We start from the raw sequence: 17,164 nt of genomic DNA on the forward strand, positions 1-17,164 counted from the left end.
TTTCCTAATTAAGGGATGAAAATCGTAATTAGAGCCATTGTGAAAGAATATGGGGACGAATTTTGGTTTTTGGATTTTGAGGTTGCATGCATTACAGATTCCGCTTATGAAGCAACCGTCCGTATGCGAATGGTGAAACACTTTACGATTGTCGTCCGTGAAGTGGTTATCGCACACAGGACACTTGACAGTGTCATAGTAATTTTGAAGTTCGATAGCAGATAACGGAAGCATCGGTTTCGATGTTTGCAGCATGCATCCAATTTTCCCAACCTCCTCGATCATCTTTTCGAAGAAGCGTTCGATTGCATCGGGTCCTCGGTATACGTACGGTTCATCTATTTTATCCCGTCGCACGACAACGTAACCGAAACTGTTTGGTTCGTGAAGCTGGTAAGGTGTTGTGGAAGAAACTTCGGGATCCGGATCGCAGTACGAGAGTGGTTTGAGAAACGCCTCGAAATCAGCAACGATGATTGCGGGATGTTCCAACAACGCCTTGTGCATCCTAAATTCTTCCACTTCGTTCTTTTCGGGCATCAACATTCGAACCGGTCTGTTGTTGCCGCAATAAATTTTATGTTCGGCAAGTTTCTCGATAGCAATCTGACGTCCGGTGTATTTTCGATAATCGGATTGTTGTCGATCGTTGAACGTGGTTAGACATCTCGGGCAAACTTCGATGTGGTTTGCATGCTTGGTTGATTGACTTCTGACCAAGCGTGATAGTGAACGAATGAGACAGTAATGGTGAACACTGTCGTTTGAAATTAGAAGAAGATTAATCACACGAGCATCATCATCGTCGACATCGCTTATTCTGACGGGATGCACGACATGTTTATCCAACGTATAGGAATACACGTTGATGATTAAGCGTTTTCCTTCTGCATCTCGTGCTCGTGTCTCGAATTTTGATATATCAGAAATGGTCACCGGGTATTCGATGCCAGCCATTGCATTTTCCAGTTCAGGTTCATGTTGCTTGTAATGTCCAACCCACTGTGGATTATTTTTGCAATGAATCGGGTGAAGTTCCGCCAACACACACCAAAGAAAACACTTGTTATCGCTGTTCTGTATATTTAACACAGCCCTCTTGTGTTGAGTGTTCGGTGGAAGAGGAACGTAACTGGAAGCGCGAAGAGGCGAGAATTGGTTCACGTAAACGGTTAACGTGTGAGGACTTCCACACAGAGACCATCCCGACCCTTTAGCCTCGAAATCGTCGTGTTTCTTAACCAGTTCATTTGAAAGATTAAAATAAAATTCGTCCAAATTATCGACGTCCGCCAAATGAAGAGCCTGGTGTTTTGTTCGATGATAAAAAATACTTGTTGTACCATCGACTTTTTCGTATTCGGAAAATAGATCAACGTATACATTTATGGAATTATTTTCCAATTTATTTTTTAGAATATTTATCACGGATGTTTTCGTTTCACGCAAGAAACTAAGAATGTCCCGGCCTGGTTCCGAAGTAAAAGAGAAATCCTGAATATGACGGTTGAATGCAGATCTAATTGGTTTTCGTTCATTAGATAATTTAATTTGCTTGGAAGTGGAAGCTTCCGTTTCTGAATCATCGATTTTTCTTTTCAATGTTCCTTGTTCTGTCGATGGTTTGCAAATTTTGAGGTGTTTACTTAAATGTGTAATGCTGATCATCTTTCCGCATCGAGCACAAGGCTTAGAAGGTGACGAACGATTAATTCTCGAACCTGTTTCGCTACATCTTGCCCTGTGTACCGATAAATTGTTCCTTGAGATTAGCTTCCCACAAGAAACACATTCCGTTTTATCATTTTTACGATTGAAACTGGTGGTGGATGCCATTATGCTTTCTCCAAAATCACAGAAATCAAAAAGTGTCTAGCGATACAATTTTTCAGGTATGTTATTTTATATAGAATTTCTTGGGTGTGAATACAAAAAAAACTCAAGAATTCAAGCTATACTGTGAATAGAATTTTCAGGTATGTTATTTTATATAGAATTTTCTTGCTTGCGAATACAAAAAAAAAAAACCTCAAGAATTCAAACTATACTGTGAATACAATTTTCAGGTATATCGACGAAAATAGTTATTTTTACCTTTGAGGTATCGACTCGTGAACGATAAGTTTATGATGGGGATGTGTTTCATGTCCATCAATTTGCCCCCTATCAACAAACCGAAACTTTGCTGAAGAACGTATTGACGAATTTGGCTGCGCACGCTGACCAAAGTGATGAAGTAGATCGAAGGTAGCAAAATGTAAATGGTATCTTTCTCTATCAAACCATTCAACTGAGTCGGCGGAATGGGGACCAAATTTTGAGCGTTCAATTTTTTATAATTTTTAACGTAATATTCGTAGAGGTCTTGCGTCGTCACCGAAACGATGATGGGAAAATTTTTTTTGGAGCTGAAAAAATGTTTGAGATTGTAAGTGGTGTGCGTGTATCCGTAAATTTGATTCGATGCTATCGCCTTGCAACAAGATGCGAGCGGTGCGTTGATCGGGGGATACTGCAACCATCGGTTAGCATCCCTGACCATGGGCGTCCACGTACATTTTTCGTAACTCGTTGTATCCAAAACGATGGGCATGATGGTGTTGTTGAAATCTGATTTTAAGATGTGCTTGGCGACGAGATGGAAGTACAATTTATAATGCATCGTGAAGACGCAAAAATGAATTTTGGATAAATATAAAATCGCATCTTGAATATGCTCGAAATCTGCGAAGGATTGACGCCTAAAAGAGAGCGAGGTCAGTATATTATTCGGCGGTGGATAGGTGAGCGTGGATTTTGCCGTGTGCGTGAGCGCAAACGGTATGGAAGGTCCGAATTTACCATCGGTGAAATACATTAAAAATTTTAACAGCGTTGGGTGGATCTTGTCGACGCTCGAAAACTACGGGGTCGTCCGGGATTTGAAAATCAATTTATACTTCCCGCAGCCTTCATATCTTGACGAAGGTCTGACTTTGCACCGATGCATATTGGAAGCGTCCATCATGGAACCGACGATATTAGGAAACGTAAATTTTTTGTTCGTCAGTTTCGATGATCGCCTGTGCCTCGAATTTGCCATCGACGGTTGGGTCACCAGGGCATTCGTGTCGAATCCAACCTACAAAAATTCCCCCTCGAAACGAGGAAGAAAATGCAAAGTTGACAAGTTGAGTAACAACGTCCAAAGAAGCTTGCATTACTGCAACTCCTACGACCAACTCAAGGCACCGGATCATTCCGCATGGACGGCCGAAAATAATAATCAATTTACTCTGGTTGCTTCCCAACACCTGAGCGAGAACGGAGGCATGATGCTGTTTCGCCTCGCTCCGGGCATCGATTGTTCGTTTGCGGACGTGCTGAATGGAAAAGATTTGCTGCAGCGCTTCAACGATCCTGCGAAGAAGCAAGAATTCGTTGCTCGCTTGTGCGATCAGAGCATCCGATGCCCGAGCCACGGAATTGCCGTTTTCGAGGATCCCGTCCATCACATTTCGAGTTACGCGCTGATGCCCGACGTTTGCACGAACATCCATTACGACAAGTTACGAAACGTTTCGGATTTAGAGTTGCTGCAGCAAATAAATTTCTCTCTCGAAACACTCGATTCTTGAAAAAAAAAAATTGAGGGGGGGAAGCTTGCTTGTACTCTCTCCCACTCTCCTATTTGTTCACTGAACATGTGCCCTTCACCCAGCACAGTCGCTACAATATCATTTTTTTAAATTTTTTTTTGCATCATGAGGAGAAAAACATCGTAGCAGAAGGAGAGGGGGCCCAAAAACATCGTAGGAGAGAGGTGTTCCGTTTAGGTCGTAGCAGGGGGTGGAGGGCACACATTGTAGAAGATCACACATGAGTTTAAAAAAAAAACATCTTGGCAGATTACGCTGAGAGCAAGGTCGTGGTAGATTACACTGAGGAACTTTACAGTAAGAGGAGACGACAGCCTTATAGGAAAATGTCTTAAGTTATTTCAAAAGTAGGTCAAAGGACGAGTTAGCATAAAAGCAAAATTTTGCAGGAGGTAAAAAATAGCTAAAAAAAATGAAGCCAGAGCTTCTCTTCTGTCCACTTTTCTCTCATTGTAGGTTAGTTTAGTCCGTAAAAAAAAACGGATTACACTGAGAGCAGAAGCCTATATTAGCAGGTCGTAGTAGATTACACTGAGGGACCTTACAGTAAGAGGAGACAGCCTCCTTATAGGAAAATGTCGTAAGTCATTTCAAAAGTAGGTCAAAGGGCGAGGTAGCATAAGAGCTAAATTTGCAGGAGGTAAAGAATAGCTTAAAAAGTGATGCCAGAGCTTTTTCTGTCCATTTTTTCTCTCATTGTAGGTTAGTTTAGTCCGTAAAACGTCGTAAAATAAAAAGGAGGTCAAAGGGTAGCTCCAGAACATACCATCCCACCTACTACCTAAGTAGGTCAAAGCACGTAGAGGGTCTCTTGTAGTTTAGCACGTAATAAATGAATAGGTTAAGTTATATCACGTAAGATCGTAATATACCTACCAAGTATGATTGGGAAAAAAGGGAAATTTTACTAAAACATCGCTAAACGCTAAAACATCGACAAAAAATTGTCAAAATATGTCAAAAACTGATATTCAATTGGTAAAAAAAGAGGCTACAAATGCATACCTACCAAGTGCGAGGTGGGAAAAAAGGGAAATTTTACTAAAACATCGCTAAACGCAAAAACATCGACAAAAAATTGTCAAAATATGTCAAAAACTGATATTCGATTAGTAAAAAAAAGAGGCTACAAATGCATACCTACAAAGTGCTATTTTGAAACAACCCACTTACACTACTCGCGAACTTCAAATTTCCATACCAATTCCGAGGAATAAATGAGTTCACGAGTTACCAAATTTATAAAAAACAAGATTTTTATGTGCGAAGCAAAATACGTACGTTAACTTCAATACTACAATTTACCTCGTAACTCTAAAAGATTGTTCTTGATTCAGGTGAATAATATTTGTTAACAAAATACAATGTGACTGTATTTCATTATATCGGGTGGTCCATTTATAATGGTAAATTTGAAATTTCAAATGGAACACCCCCATTCGTTTCACATGTTTGGATTCCGTGTTGAAAAAGAAGATTTTTTTGTTTGAAAAATTTTGTAAAAAAATTGCAAACTTCGAACATTTATAAACATTTGGTACTTTCAGATTCATTTTGTTCCCTTCATGTAATAACGGTTTTGGTTTCCGTTGAGAACATTGCATAAACGAATTTTATTAAAAAAATGTGTGCAAAGAATTCGGCAAAAGAAAATTGTTTGCAATTTATGTTTTTGTGTAACAATACATAATATTAATTTGTTCCAACTCTTTGGTTTCAAGAAACAATTTCATATGAACAACACTACTCACTACTCCATTCAGGCTCGAGCCATGTTGGTCACAAAGTTTCCTGGTCGATGGATAGGACATTGAGGACCCGTTTCTTGGCCAGCTCGTTCACCCGATCTCACGTCGCCTGATTTCTGCCTTTGGGGACTACTTAAAGAAAGTGCTACTACGAAGTTCCAACAACGCCAGAAAACACGAGGCAAAGAATTATTGATTCTTGTGCCTCTATCACTCCTGACATTTTGGGACGAACAGTGTGGAGCTTCAGACACCGTATTTTGAAATACATTGAATCGAATGGTCATCATTTTGAACATTTACTCCCTTAAACATTTATTTGTGTACCTCAAATGATAACTAATTTGTAGTAACACACTTAGTTTTGTTGTTCATACGAAATTTTTCCTTGAAACCAAAGAGTTGGAACAAATTAATATTATTTATTGTTACACAAGAACATAAGTTGCAAACAATTTTCTTTTGCCGAATTCTTTCCACACATTTTTTGAATAAAATTCGTTTATGCAATGTTCTCAACGGAAACCAAAACCGTTATTACATAAAGGGAACAAAATGAATCTGAAACTACCAAATGTTTATAAATTTGCAATTATTTTACAAAATTCTTCTTTTTCAACACGGAATCCAAATATGTAAAACGAATGGGGGTGTTCCATTTGAAATTTTAAATTTACCCCCCACCTCTCCCCCCTAAGGGGTGGGTGGCGGCGACGAAATTTTTGCGGCATTGACTTACCCCCTCAATAATATCAAACTTTTATTCTGTGCAATTTTTCGATTGGATGCATTCTGCATGCGATATTCCATACTATCATTATAAATGGACCACCCGGTATTAATGGCATGAAGTATGAAAAAGTTAACAAAAACTGACTTTTATTATATCATGTGGTGTAATCGTAGAAGAGTCTCCATAATATAACATATCAATCCATAAGATTATATTTTATTTAAAGCCTCTCTGATGCTTCATGTTGACCAGGGCATTCACTTGTTTATCTCAGTTGTCTCAACCTCTGAGGCATGTGAATAAGGCACAGTGTTGTGCTATGTAAACCTCCTGAGGTATTCAGGAAATAGGAAGTTCCATCTGTCTATGGAGTCAGCGGTTTGCATAGTGGCAGTTAAAATCACGATTCGTCATGGAGGAAGGGCTCCATGGCCTGGGTAATATAGAGGTGAGAGAGGCTGAGAGGGGACTGACTTTGGATTGGGATTGTGGAGAGTGGAGAGGTTAGGAGAGAGTGGAGCAAAAGTGAGACGACGCGCTGGTCAACCTGTAAAGAAGCCAACAGAGGACATATTTTATTTTTATTCTTCGAAATTATCTTCTTTCTTCAGATAGACAGGTAACTAACCTAAACCCAGCCATGATTCAGGTTCAAAGAAAATGAGAATGATTCGATAATAGTAATAATAATTATTATTGTTGTTGTTATTATTATTATTATTTTTATTAATTAGCAACGAAAGTGTGTGTAGTGACAGATATAAAGGAAGCATTTACGTTATTATTCTTTGACAAAGTTTGTTCTAAGGTAATACAAAAATGTTAAGAAATGGCGTTAGAGAGAGAGAGAGAGTGATATACAAGAAGTACCTGGTGTCTGAAAAATCATGAAATGGACGAGAGAAACAGTAAAAATATTTGTGTCCCATCAAGAATCTAGTATCAATTCGGAATGTAATTTCCGAATTTTTCTTTACATTCCTCCATTACATTGTGAGGCCAAATTTCAAGGTGAATATGCTTTATCTTTTGAAAATAGATGTTGTAATCAAAATTTAAGTTTTACACACATTAAAGAAATAATACTCAACCACAGAACGAGATTTAATGAATTGTATTTCCTAAAGTAATGCTTAAGCTGATAGATGTTAAAGTTAAATACGAATGTAGAATAACTAAATTAATATTTAAACTTTGTATACAATTCCAGACATGAACGAGAGAATTTCAAATGGCACAGAGGCATCTCAGAAAGAGATTCCATACTTTGCTGTGCTTATCATAAATGGTGTTTTGGGATGTCCTGGAGCATTGATTTCAAAGGACACTCTTCTCACTGGGGCTCAATGTATCCAGAGGCAAGTATGTTTACTTAAGGCCGAATCACACGGAACTGGATAGCCAGTAGGAATGCCCTAGTTGGCGCTGGATAGGCTACTCACCTGCTAGTTTTGGGCTCACAGGATACTTGTTACCGGACTTGTCGTACTTGTTACCATAAGACATTGAGCAGAACAGACAATCTAGAAAGATGGACGAGCGATTTGAAGAACGTAATATAATTAATGCTGTTATTTAAATTTGCGATAGAAAAGTATGGACTAGAAATTGGCTTGAAAGAAAATATGGTAATTGAATGCGTACTGAACAATCTTCTTAATGAATTCGGGTATGCATAATGAATCGCACGATTAATTCATAAAAAAAGTATTTTGTTCAACTAAATATGTCAAACATTTAACACACTTGCAATAATAATGATTTTTCTTATCGACTATTCATACTTGACACGCACAAATCTCATTGCTTTGCACAAATATCTAAATTTTAATGGACTGAACACGAATGGACATCATCTCTTACTTTTTCTTTTATTGAGAAGCAAACCAAAACAATGAACCAAAACTTTCCTTTGGAAAAACCCGCAGATTATCTTCACATGGCCAAACTTTGCTCTGATAGGCTTTTTCACAGAATCCAGTCGAGGAAGGCCAGTTGCAATTAGAATAGTCTTCAATACCTGTCAAACAGCCAGCCCGGCGGCCAAGATCCCCACCAGTTCAGCGCCAACTAAAGGCCGAATCGCACGGAATTGGATAGCTGAACTGGCTACCTGCCCGGATGTGAAGGCTGCCTGGCTAGCTGCTTGACTGGTTTGGAGGAATAGCACATGTTCTAATTGCTACGGCTTTCTTCAACTGGATTCTGTGGAACAGCCAATCAGAGCAAAGTTTGGCCATGTGAAGATAATTTGTGAATTTGCAAGGGGAGTTTTTTTGTCTGTGGTTTGGTCTCCGAGTGTTGGCTGTTTTTGTTTAGTTTCTCGATAGAAAAAAAATCGAAAGAGATGACGTGCAGTACATTCGTGTTCAGTTCATTAATATTTAGGTATTTATGCAAAGCGATGAGATGTGTACGTGACAAATATGATTAGCCGAAAATGAAAATCTTTATTATTACAAGTGTATTAAATTAAATGTTTGATTTCTTTAAAAAAAAAATATGAATGAATCCTGCGAATCTCATGTATGAATATTCATACCCGAGTTAAAAAGCTTGTTCGGTACGCATTGATTACCATTTTCTTTCGAACCAATCTCTAGTTCATACTTTTCCTTTTTTAATAAAAGCACAAAGCAGTAATAATCCTACAACATTCTTCAATTGCTCGTCCATCTTTAAGCTGGCTTTAGACGAAAGCATTTCCATTAACATTTTTGCTAGCATAAATGCTATGTAAAAGCTTCCAAAAATCTTATAGCAGACAGTACTTTACAGTTTTACACCAAAGCATTTCATGGATCATTTCGTTTAGCTGTTCCAATTACAATGTATAATACATACAGCACGAAAGGCACGTCGAGTTACACCGTCTATGGTGAGTGCACGGTGTTTACAATTGAAGATGCTAAAATATTCTTCCATACGTGTATAGCAAAAGTTGTAAAGTATGTATTTTATCAGCTCCATTCTTCTCTACCTAAAACCATTTAATACGATATTCCTCTTGGTCGAATAGTTATCGTATTTTGAAAGTGTGAAGTGATACGTTGTTTACATCTCACGCGGCCGCCATTATGGGAACAAAAGACTATCGACAAGTACGGTGTAACAAGTATCGTGTGAGGCGAAAACTAGCAAATGGTTAGCCAGTCCAGCGCCAACTAGAGCATTCCTACTAGCATCCAGTTCTATGTCATTCGTCCTTTATATATTGCTATGGTGAAAAAGGGGTATGTACAAAATTCAGTAACCATGCTCTGGGAGAAGTTCACCTTGCAGTGACATAATCGTCATTGCAAAATCAAAAGCGTGCACTGACCCTCTGATTAGGGCTGGCGGGCAAGAGTCTTGATAAAAGTTCAGTCGGGAAAGAAAAACATCACTTTCTCCTATCTGTTTTTTTAGTTTCATTGCATTGCATCCCCCCATAAAAATAAGAAACTTATCAGACATGAAGTTTTTACACCCGTTCACCAGCCGTTGCACTCTCAGGTATCTAAAGAATGCCATGTCAGTAATTAAGCAATCTTCCTGAATGAATGGTAGTGCAATCAGGTAAATAAGGTGCTGACCAAAAGGTATTGTGGGGAAATGACTTGGCATTATGGAGAAAGGCTAGGAAATAAGTATTGAGTGCAACGGGCGGTGAGGGGTCTTTTGTCTTTGTTTTTTTTGAGGAGAGCCTGGCTTGTAAACAGCGAGGTAGTATTTAGGAGTGACAGTCGAGCCTCACGCCTAAGTCTTAACTTGGAGGAACAGACTTGTTGTCGACGATAGACAGGTATTTACCTTATCTCACCATGTGTGATCCAGACTTGAAAGTTTGAGATTCAAATACTTGGGTTTGGCATCTCTTGAGTGTGTATTTTACCTCTCGCTCCTTACCACTGAGCTATGAGTAGAGGAGAGTGCTCTTTTGTCATGAGGATGAATGGTTTTCGAGCTACACCACCCATCGGGACATCTAAAGGTCCCAGGTTCGATCCCAGCTCCTGAGGGAATGTTACGATATACATATATAATGCAGCAACATAGGCGCACCATAACAAATAAATAAATGTGCCACGCTCCTTATCCTCCAAACAATTGTGTTCATGCATTTAACACAAAACTGTTTAGCAGCAAGAGTCTGAAGTACTTAGTATTTATAACTTCTATCTCTGGTAATTTACAATGCATTACAGACAACAATAAAATTGCAAGCGAAGCGAGCAAGGAAATTATTAGATCCAAATCTTTGCAAACTGAAATCAATATTGATTTATTAAGGCACAACAAATATAATGGGCTGCCATGGAATTCTTCTTTACATTTTTTTCATTTAGGTCGTTCGGCGCCAAGGGCCAAGTCCCTCCGCCCCCTAGCTACGGCTCTGCTAGCGAAGCGAGAAAGAAAATTTTACAAAATGTTCCCCGCTGCAGGCGCTCTTGGCCGTCTGGAAGAAATAAATAATCCAACAAAGACGTGCAAACTAATTCCATCTTGAGTATCCTTTTGTCCTGCTACTCTTAGATTCTACTAGTCTTGTTTTCATTTGCCTCAATGTTTGCCCCCTTAGCCCCCTTAAATTGATTTCCGTCCAAGGTTGTGGAGGGGTAACGCCCATTGCCCCCTTGTGGTTGCGCCACTGCATCATCCCCTTCCCCGTTGTTGCTTTGACATAAATCGGCTTGAAAATTTGTAATTTCCTTTAAGAGTATAATATTATTTAATAACGGCGATAAGATGCCTCTACACTAAATTTCTAGGTCAAAGTATAATAATGTAGGAACATGGACGTCTGGAAGGGGTGGGGGGCAAGGATGGCCACACCTACTCCTTAGAAATCGAATCTCAACTAAAGGATATATATTTCACACGTATAATTACATTAATGCGATAGTTTCAAATTGATAAGATGTTTTTTGAGGGGACAACACTATTATCTGGGTAATATGCCCCATGGAAAAATTCCTTGCTTGTCCCTCCGTGAAAAAAAAAAAAATCTGCGGACGTCCATGATTAGTAGGGGCAGAGTTAACTCGCGTCCCTGACCCCTGTGCGCACGGCTATTTACAGAATAGCTATAGCTACTCGGATGTTATACTTATATATATATATATATATAAAACTTATTTAATCTGTTAATGTATGAACAAAATGACACGGACCAGACATTTCCAGTGGCGAAATCGAGAGCCAACCACTCAATGCATTCGTCCACGAGGCGGTTCATATGTGCCCTGTAAACAAAGACACACGAAGACACACATATACAAACAACCACCTTTTTGTGGGCGCTCGTGCGTGTGTGTATATACACAGGGTGTCCCATGTAACTTGAGAAATTGAAATATCGCCAGAAATATGCATCGAACGAAAAAATGTTCAATATGAAAGTGTAAGTATAATAGTATTGTGGGGGCAAGTCACCTAAGCTAAAATAAACCCACCCCGCCAGCCCCGGGAGGAAGGGGGGCAGGGGGCAACCTTGAAATATTAAAATGGAATCCCTATTTTATATTGCAGATTCGAATTCGACGTCCGAAAATACGTAGGTTTTATCCGACACATTTTGTTCCATTCGTGATAGATAGATGGCGCCGTCCGATCGCCTCTCACCATCGGGGTGCTTGTTTTGGGTGAGTCCCCTCGCCTCTCACCATCGGGGTGCTAGATGCAATTACTCCATGCAATGCTCGAAAAGATGTCTTCGAACGTTAATGCATTTGTTGATCCGTTGTTCAAATGATGAAACACAACGCAGTAGTGTATCTGCAAGCATTTCTTATTCGTTCGATCATTTTTGCGCGGGCTGTTGGCACATCTCGATAAACACGTTCTATCAGATATCCCTACAAAAGGAAATCCGGCGACGTAAGGTCTGGCGGTGTGGCAGGCCAATGAACAGGTCCGCCTCTACCGATCCAACGACCATTGAACATGCGGTTTCATTCCTCCCGTGCTACTATTGCATTCGAAACTGTTTGACAACTCGAACAAACGAAGAACGCGATCGTAGGCTTTCAGGACAACGTTCCGCAGAAAGGGTCACAGCATCGTCGATGTTCCTTCTGCATTCACCATAAATAAAGATCATTTCAACTATTTCTTCTACGGAGAGAGAATCCATGATGTTGAATACCCCACTTAACTGCGCCGTTCGACTCTTTGCGGTCACGCTGCACTGACTACTAAGAGCACGAGCACAATGCTTGTAGGCCACAGTACCTCTCCTCACACACTTGCTAGCCACTGCATTTGCGAAACAAAACCAACACGTTGCGCTTACGAATGGAACAAAATGTGTCGGTAGAAAACTTCGTATTTTCGGACATCGAATTCGAATCTGCAATAAAAAATAGGGGTTCCCTTTTAACATTTCAAGGTTACCCCTTGCTACACCCCCCCGGGTGTGGCGGGGTGGATTCATTGTAGCGTCGGTGACTTGCCCCCCCCCAATACTACTATACTTTCATATGGAGATTTTTTTCGTTCAACGCATATTTCTCGCGATATTTCGATTTGCCAAGTCATATGTGACAATCTGTATATGTATGTATACAGTGTGCGAATTAACGGGGGGGGGGGGGTGTGCCAGGGATTTCCCCCGCATAAAAAAATATCCCCGGCAAAACAAAATTATTTTTATTCCTGCCAAAGATGAATTTTCCCTCTCAAACAACATTTAATTGAAAGCATATATACACCATTTCTTAAGGATGTAACAACCGCAATTAAAATATCATGAATGTCCAGTCATCAAAGATTTCCCTGCCTTGTGGAATAAAGGACACCATTCTGGAAATGACCAACCTCACCAAACCGAGACAACAGCAGACTGTTTTCCACTTAAGTTTTCATTGCATACTGTTCATATTTTACACCATTAAAGTGTTCGCATGAAACATGTAGGTAGGTTAGACGGACGCTAAGTTTGAACTTGGCAATTTAAATTTGGTCCAAGTTTTGTGCAAGAGTTTTGGTTACTTAGAATGCAAATATAGTGTTTCTGAATAACGTGTAAATATTATCATAATGTTAAATGAACTAGGTAAGAACCAAAATTTGTGGTTTCATTTTGGAAGATAAGATTTATTTATGGGGCTGTAACATATATACAAATTTTCATAGGCCCCACAAAAAATTGAGTGGACATCCCCCAAAAGCAAAACGCTTAATTCGCACAGTGTAGTATATGGGGCAATCGAGTGTTACGTGCGTGACATTTTACACACAAAATTTAAGATTCTAGTCATGAGATTGGATTAAAATATTCATAATGAACAGATTTCATACAATTATGAAATACTTTGTGGTGTCTGCAAACCACTGAAAGATGAGCATGATGACATAAGCTGAATGCATGAAAAGCATTAACAAAATTGCGTTACGTGTGTGACTCCTTAAAAATGTAACAAATTTTGACTTCATTTGTCTGTGAAGCATATAGGCTGCATAGCTATGCTAGTAACTTTTATTGGCGAAATGTGTAAATTATATGCATTCACAAACATCTAAACCTTAATGCAATTAAAAACAATAATAATTTCCGTATTAATTAATTTTGTTATTAGCATGGAATAGAACCACTTTTCGTGGAATGTCGCATATATATATCTATGTGTGTGTGTGTGTGTGTGTGTGTGTGTGTGTGTGTGTGTTCGTTGCGCGGTGCGTGTGTGTGTGCTTGTGTATGTCATCTATCTATAGAAAAGGCAATAAAACACAAAAATGCCAATTGGACTGCCCGATTCAAAGTGCAGTACGTACATTCATTTGCAAGATAAGGATTGCAGAATCTTTTAGCTTTAAGATAAAAATGTCTTCTTCACGTTTGGGGGGAAATTCTTTCAGCCTTGCTACAAATCTATTTAAGTATACTATGCGTATTTAGCTTAAAACAGCTAGAATAGAAAAAGTAGTAAAATTCCTAAATATGCTTGACTTTTTTACAGAGCGACTAATGTAGAAGTTATTTTGGGAGGATCACTTGATGACTTTTACTACGACTACGAAGACATCCAAATTGGAGTTGGCAGTGAAATTAAAATTCACGAATTGTACAACGAAAAAACGCACGAAAATGATATTGGCTTGGTAAAATTATACGATCCAGTCACTATCACAGGTTAGTTTTTTTAGAAATAGGTGGGTTGGAAATTTAATAGTGGCAATTGTTTATTCTCAAATGATACAAAACAGATACCTCTGTGAAACTTTTACAGCTCTTCGATGTAGTCACCAGAATTGTGTACAACCTGTTGCCAGCGAATGTGGAAGTCGTAGTATTTCTGTGGCAGCGTCTGGTCTGTTGATGTTTGGAATGGAGCGGTCTGTTGCCTGAAGAATCTCTGGAACAGTTTGGAAGCTTCATCTTAGGGATCCAATCAAAGTCACAGGGACTGGAAGAGCAATGCCAGTCCCACCGCGCTAACGGGTTACGCTACATGCGCCCAAGCATTGTCCTGCAAAACGACGGGAGGATTCAGCAGAAAGTGTCCCCACTTTTTTCGTAACGCATGTCGCGGGATATGTTGCAAAAATGAACAGTAATACTGTTCATTGACGGTCTGTCCTGGATCTGTCCAAAATCACCAAAACATTCACATTAGTGTGGTTCTGACTACATAACTTCAGATCGCCAACTCCAACGATACTCTATTCCACTCGTCACTGCGCATGCGCCTAGTGTTGGAAGGAAAAGTCCATTTACGGGGAGGTAGCTTAGGTATCAAACTAACTTGTTCCGTTTCATGGCGTATATACAGCAGTATTTCCACCATTAAATTTCCAACCCACGTATATATGTATGCGTGGTTGCATCTGATATATTCCTTCAAACGACAACACACAGAGACTCTTAAGTTGGTACTGAACAAATGCAAATGCAACTGAATGCAAAGTTACAGAATTATCTCAGTTGGACACTTTCTTGTCGGGAATCGGATGTGATGCGAGCAGAATAAAACAAAAGTTCCAGTCGCCAATCTACTAGGATAAGACCGACGTATTTCCGTTGCGTTTAAATGTAATTTCCCGAACCTTATGCGACGTTCCACAGGCTTGGAGATAGTTCTATTTTTCGCCACCAGAGAACATCTTACGCTGGTTGGATAAAGGCATACCGTTATTTCTTGTTTTTTTGATAACGTGCACAGTGCTTTTTTATGCTGATTTTTCAAAAATACAAAAAAATACATAATTTTCAATAAATATTGCAATGTGTAAATTATGAAAATGTAACATCTAATTGAATTATCTATTAGAACATAATCTAAGCTTTCATTTGATATACAGGGTTAGTCAAAAGTATCGGGACAGGCCAGTAATAACGAGATGCGTGGACGGAGCAAAATCACATGTTGCAAGTGGGTATTGGTGCGGAAACTGCATTGAATAGGGGTGTGGCCATCATGGCAGCCATCTTGGATTCCGCCATATTGGATATCACACAATATTTTCAAATGGAAAGGGGTATGTATGACACATCAATTTAGGCTAGAATTGTCCCACCAACGACAATCCGAACTCATTTTTGACCTATCGCCATTCCTGGAAGAGACAGGGTGTGCTACGTTTGACTGCAAAAAAATGAGATTGGTCTGAAATTATTGTTTACTGTATTCCTGTCGGTAACTGTACACTGGAAATTACAGAGAGCATGAACAAGAAAACATGACATTGAGTTACAGAATGCATCAAAGCAAGTGCTCAAACTGCTTCCCGTCGACTGTCTGACAATATGCCAACCGATCGTAAAAACTGCAAAGTGCACGTTGCAGCATATCCCGAGAAAGTCCTCTTGTTTCGTCCACAATGCGATTCCGTAGATCATTCAGGGAGTGTGGTTTGGTGCGATACACTTTGTCCATCATGTGCCCCCATAGAAAGTAATCCAGTGGTGATAGATCTGGAAATCGGTTTTCCTCAGTTCCCCCAGCCGAATGCCGGGATGGAACCTTACATCGAGGCCGTGACTTCTACTTCTCTTCGTTTCTTCCATTTCTGCCTCTAGTCCTTTCCCCGGCTTGTTATGATTGTATGTTGAAAGCAACATAATATTGCAAATAACCGAATAATGCCAGTCTAAACAATCCTTCCTTACAACAGCGTAACATACTCTTTTGTAGCTAACAATCCTATTCGACGAATTAAGAGCATCAGGTACGTGTTTGTTTTATTTTCCCTTCCACAGACAGCAATAACAGTGTTCCTCTGGATATGGACTCTACCTGCAAACATCCCTTGTAGATTATAGTCAACTTCCTCGAAGGTCAGTTGCATTTGTTATCGTCCTTGCGAACGTTCTGCATGTCGCTCATGTTGGTGAGTGTTGAGCCAAAGGAAGGAGATTTGTGTCTGTGTCAGTGGTCAAAATGGAGCTCAGTGAACGAAAACGTATTACGTTATTAATGATGCGTGGCTATGGAGATCGCAAGAGATCGTATACCGAGATGCGACAGTTATTTAATGCTACATTCCCTGAACGTAACCCAATTTCAAAGTCAACCGTCGAAAGAACCATTCGACGTTTTGCAGCAAGTGGAAGTGTTAAGGACCGTGTGCGATTAGGAAGGCCGAAATCGTGTAGCAACGAGACAGTTTCTTTAGATGTGTTACAGTCTTTTGTGGAAAACCCGCATACATCGACAACCAGCGTTGCCAACAAGCTGAACATTTCCCAGAGTTCAGTGCAAGGAATTTTAGTGTGCAGTAAGTTTAAACTCAACAAAGTGAGTTTAGTGCACGAACTGACGGAAGATGATTTTGATCACCGTATTGAATTTTGCGAAGTAATGATGCGAAATGTAGATAACGATAGTATTCACCTCAATGACATTGTATTCTCTGATGAAGTGACATTTATGTTAAACGGGCAGGTGAACAGACATAACTGTCACTATTGGAGCGATGAAAACCCGCATTGGATGATGGAACATCATACGCAGTATCCACTGAATGTTTGGGTAGGAATGATGGGAGGCATCATTCTTGGCCCTTTCTTCATTGACGGCAATCTCACAGGTGAGAAGTATTTGACAATGCTTGGTGAACAGATT

General features: G+C 39.6%; 1 protein-coding gene across 1 annotated transcript in view; it reads left to right on the forward strand.

The window, feature by feature from the left end:
• LOC146000075 (brachyurin-like) overlaps window positions 1-17,164 on the forward strand; it is a 106,862-nt gene that overhangs the window by 15,984 nt on the left and 73,714 nt on the right. Inside the window, exons 3-4 of the mRNA XM_083137405.1 lie at window positions 7,330-7,477; window positions 14,060-14,232. Of these exons, the coding sequence (XP_082993531.1) occupies window positions 7,330-7,477; window positions 14,060-14,232 (321 nt within the window). The remainder of the gene's footprint in view (window positions 1-7,329; window positions 7,478-14,059; window positions 14,233-17,164) is intronic.

The sequence above is a fragment of the Lepisma saccharinum genome, chromosome 16 (genome assembly GCF_977018435.1).
Source record: "Lepisma saccharinum chromosome 16, izLepSacc3.1, whole genome shotgun sequence".
Taxonomy (NCBI): Eukaryota; Metazoa; Arthropoda; class Insecta; order Zygentoma; family Lepismatidae; genus Lepisma; species Lepisma saccharinum.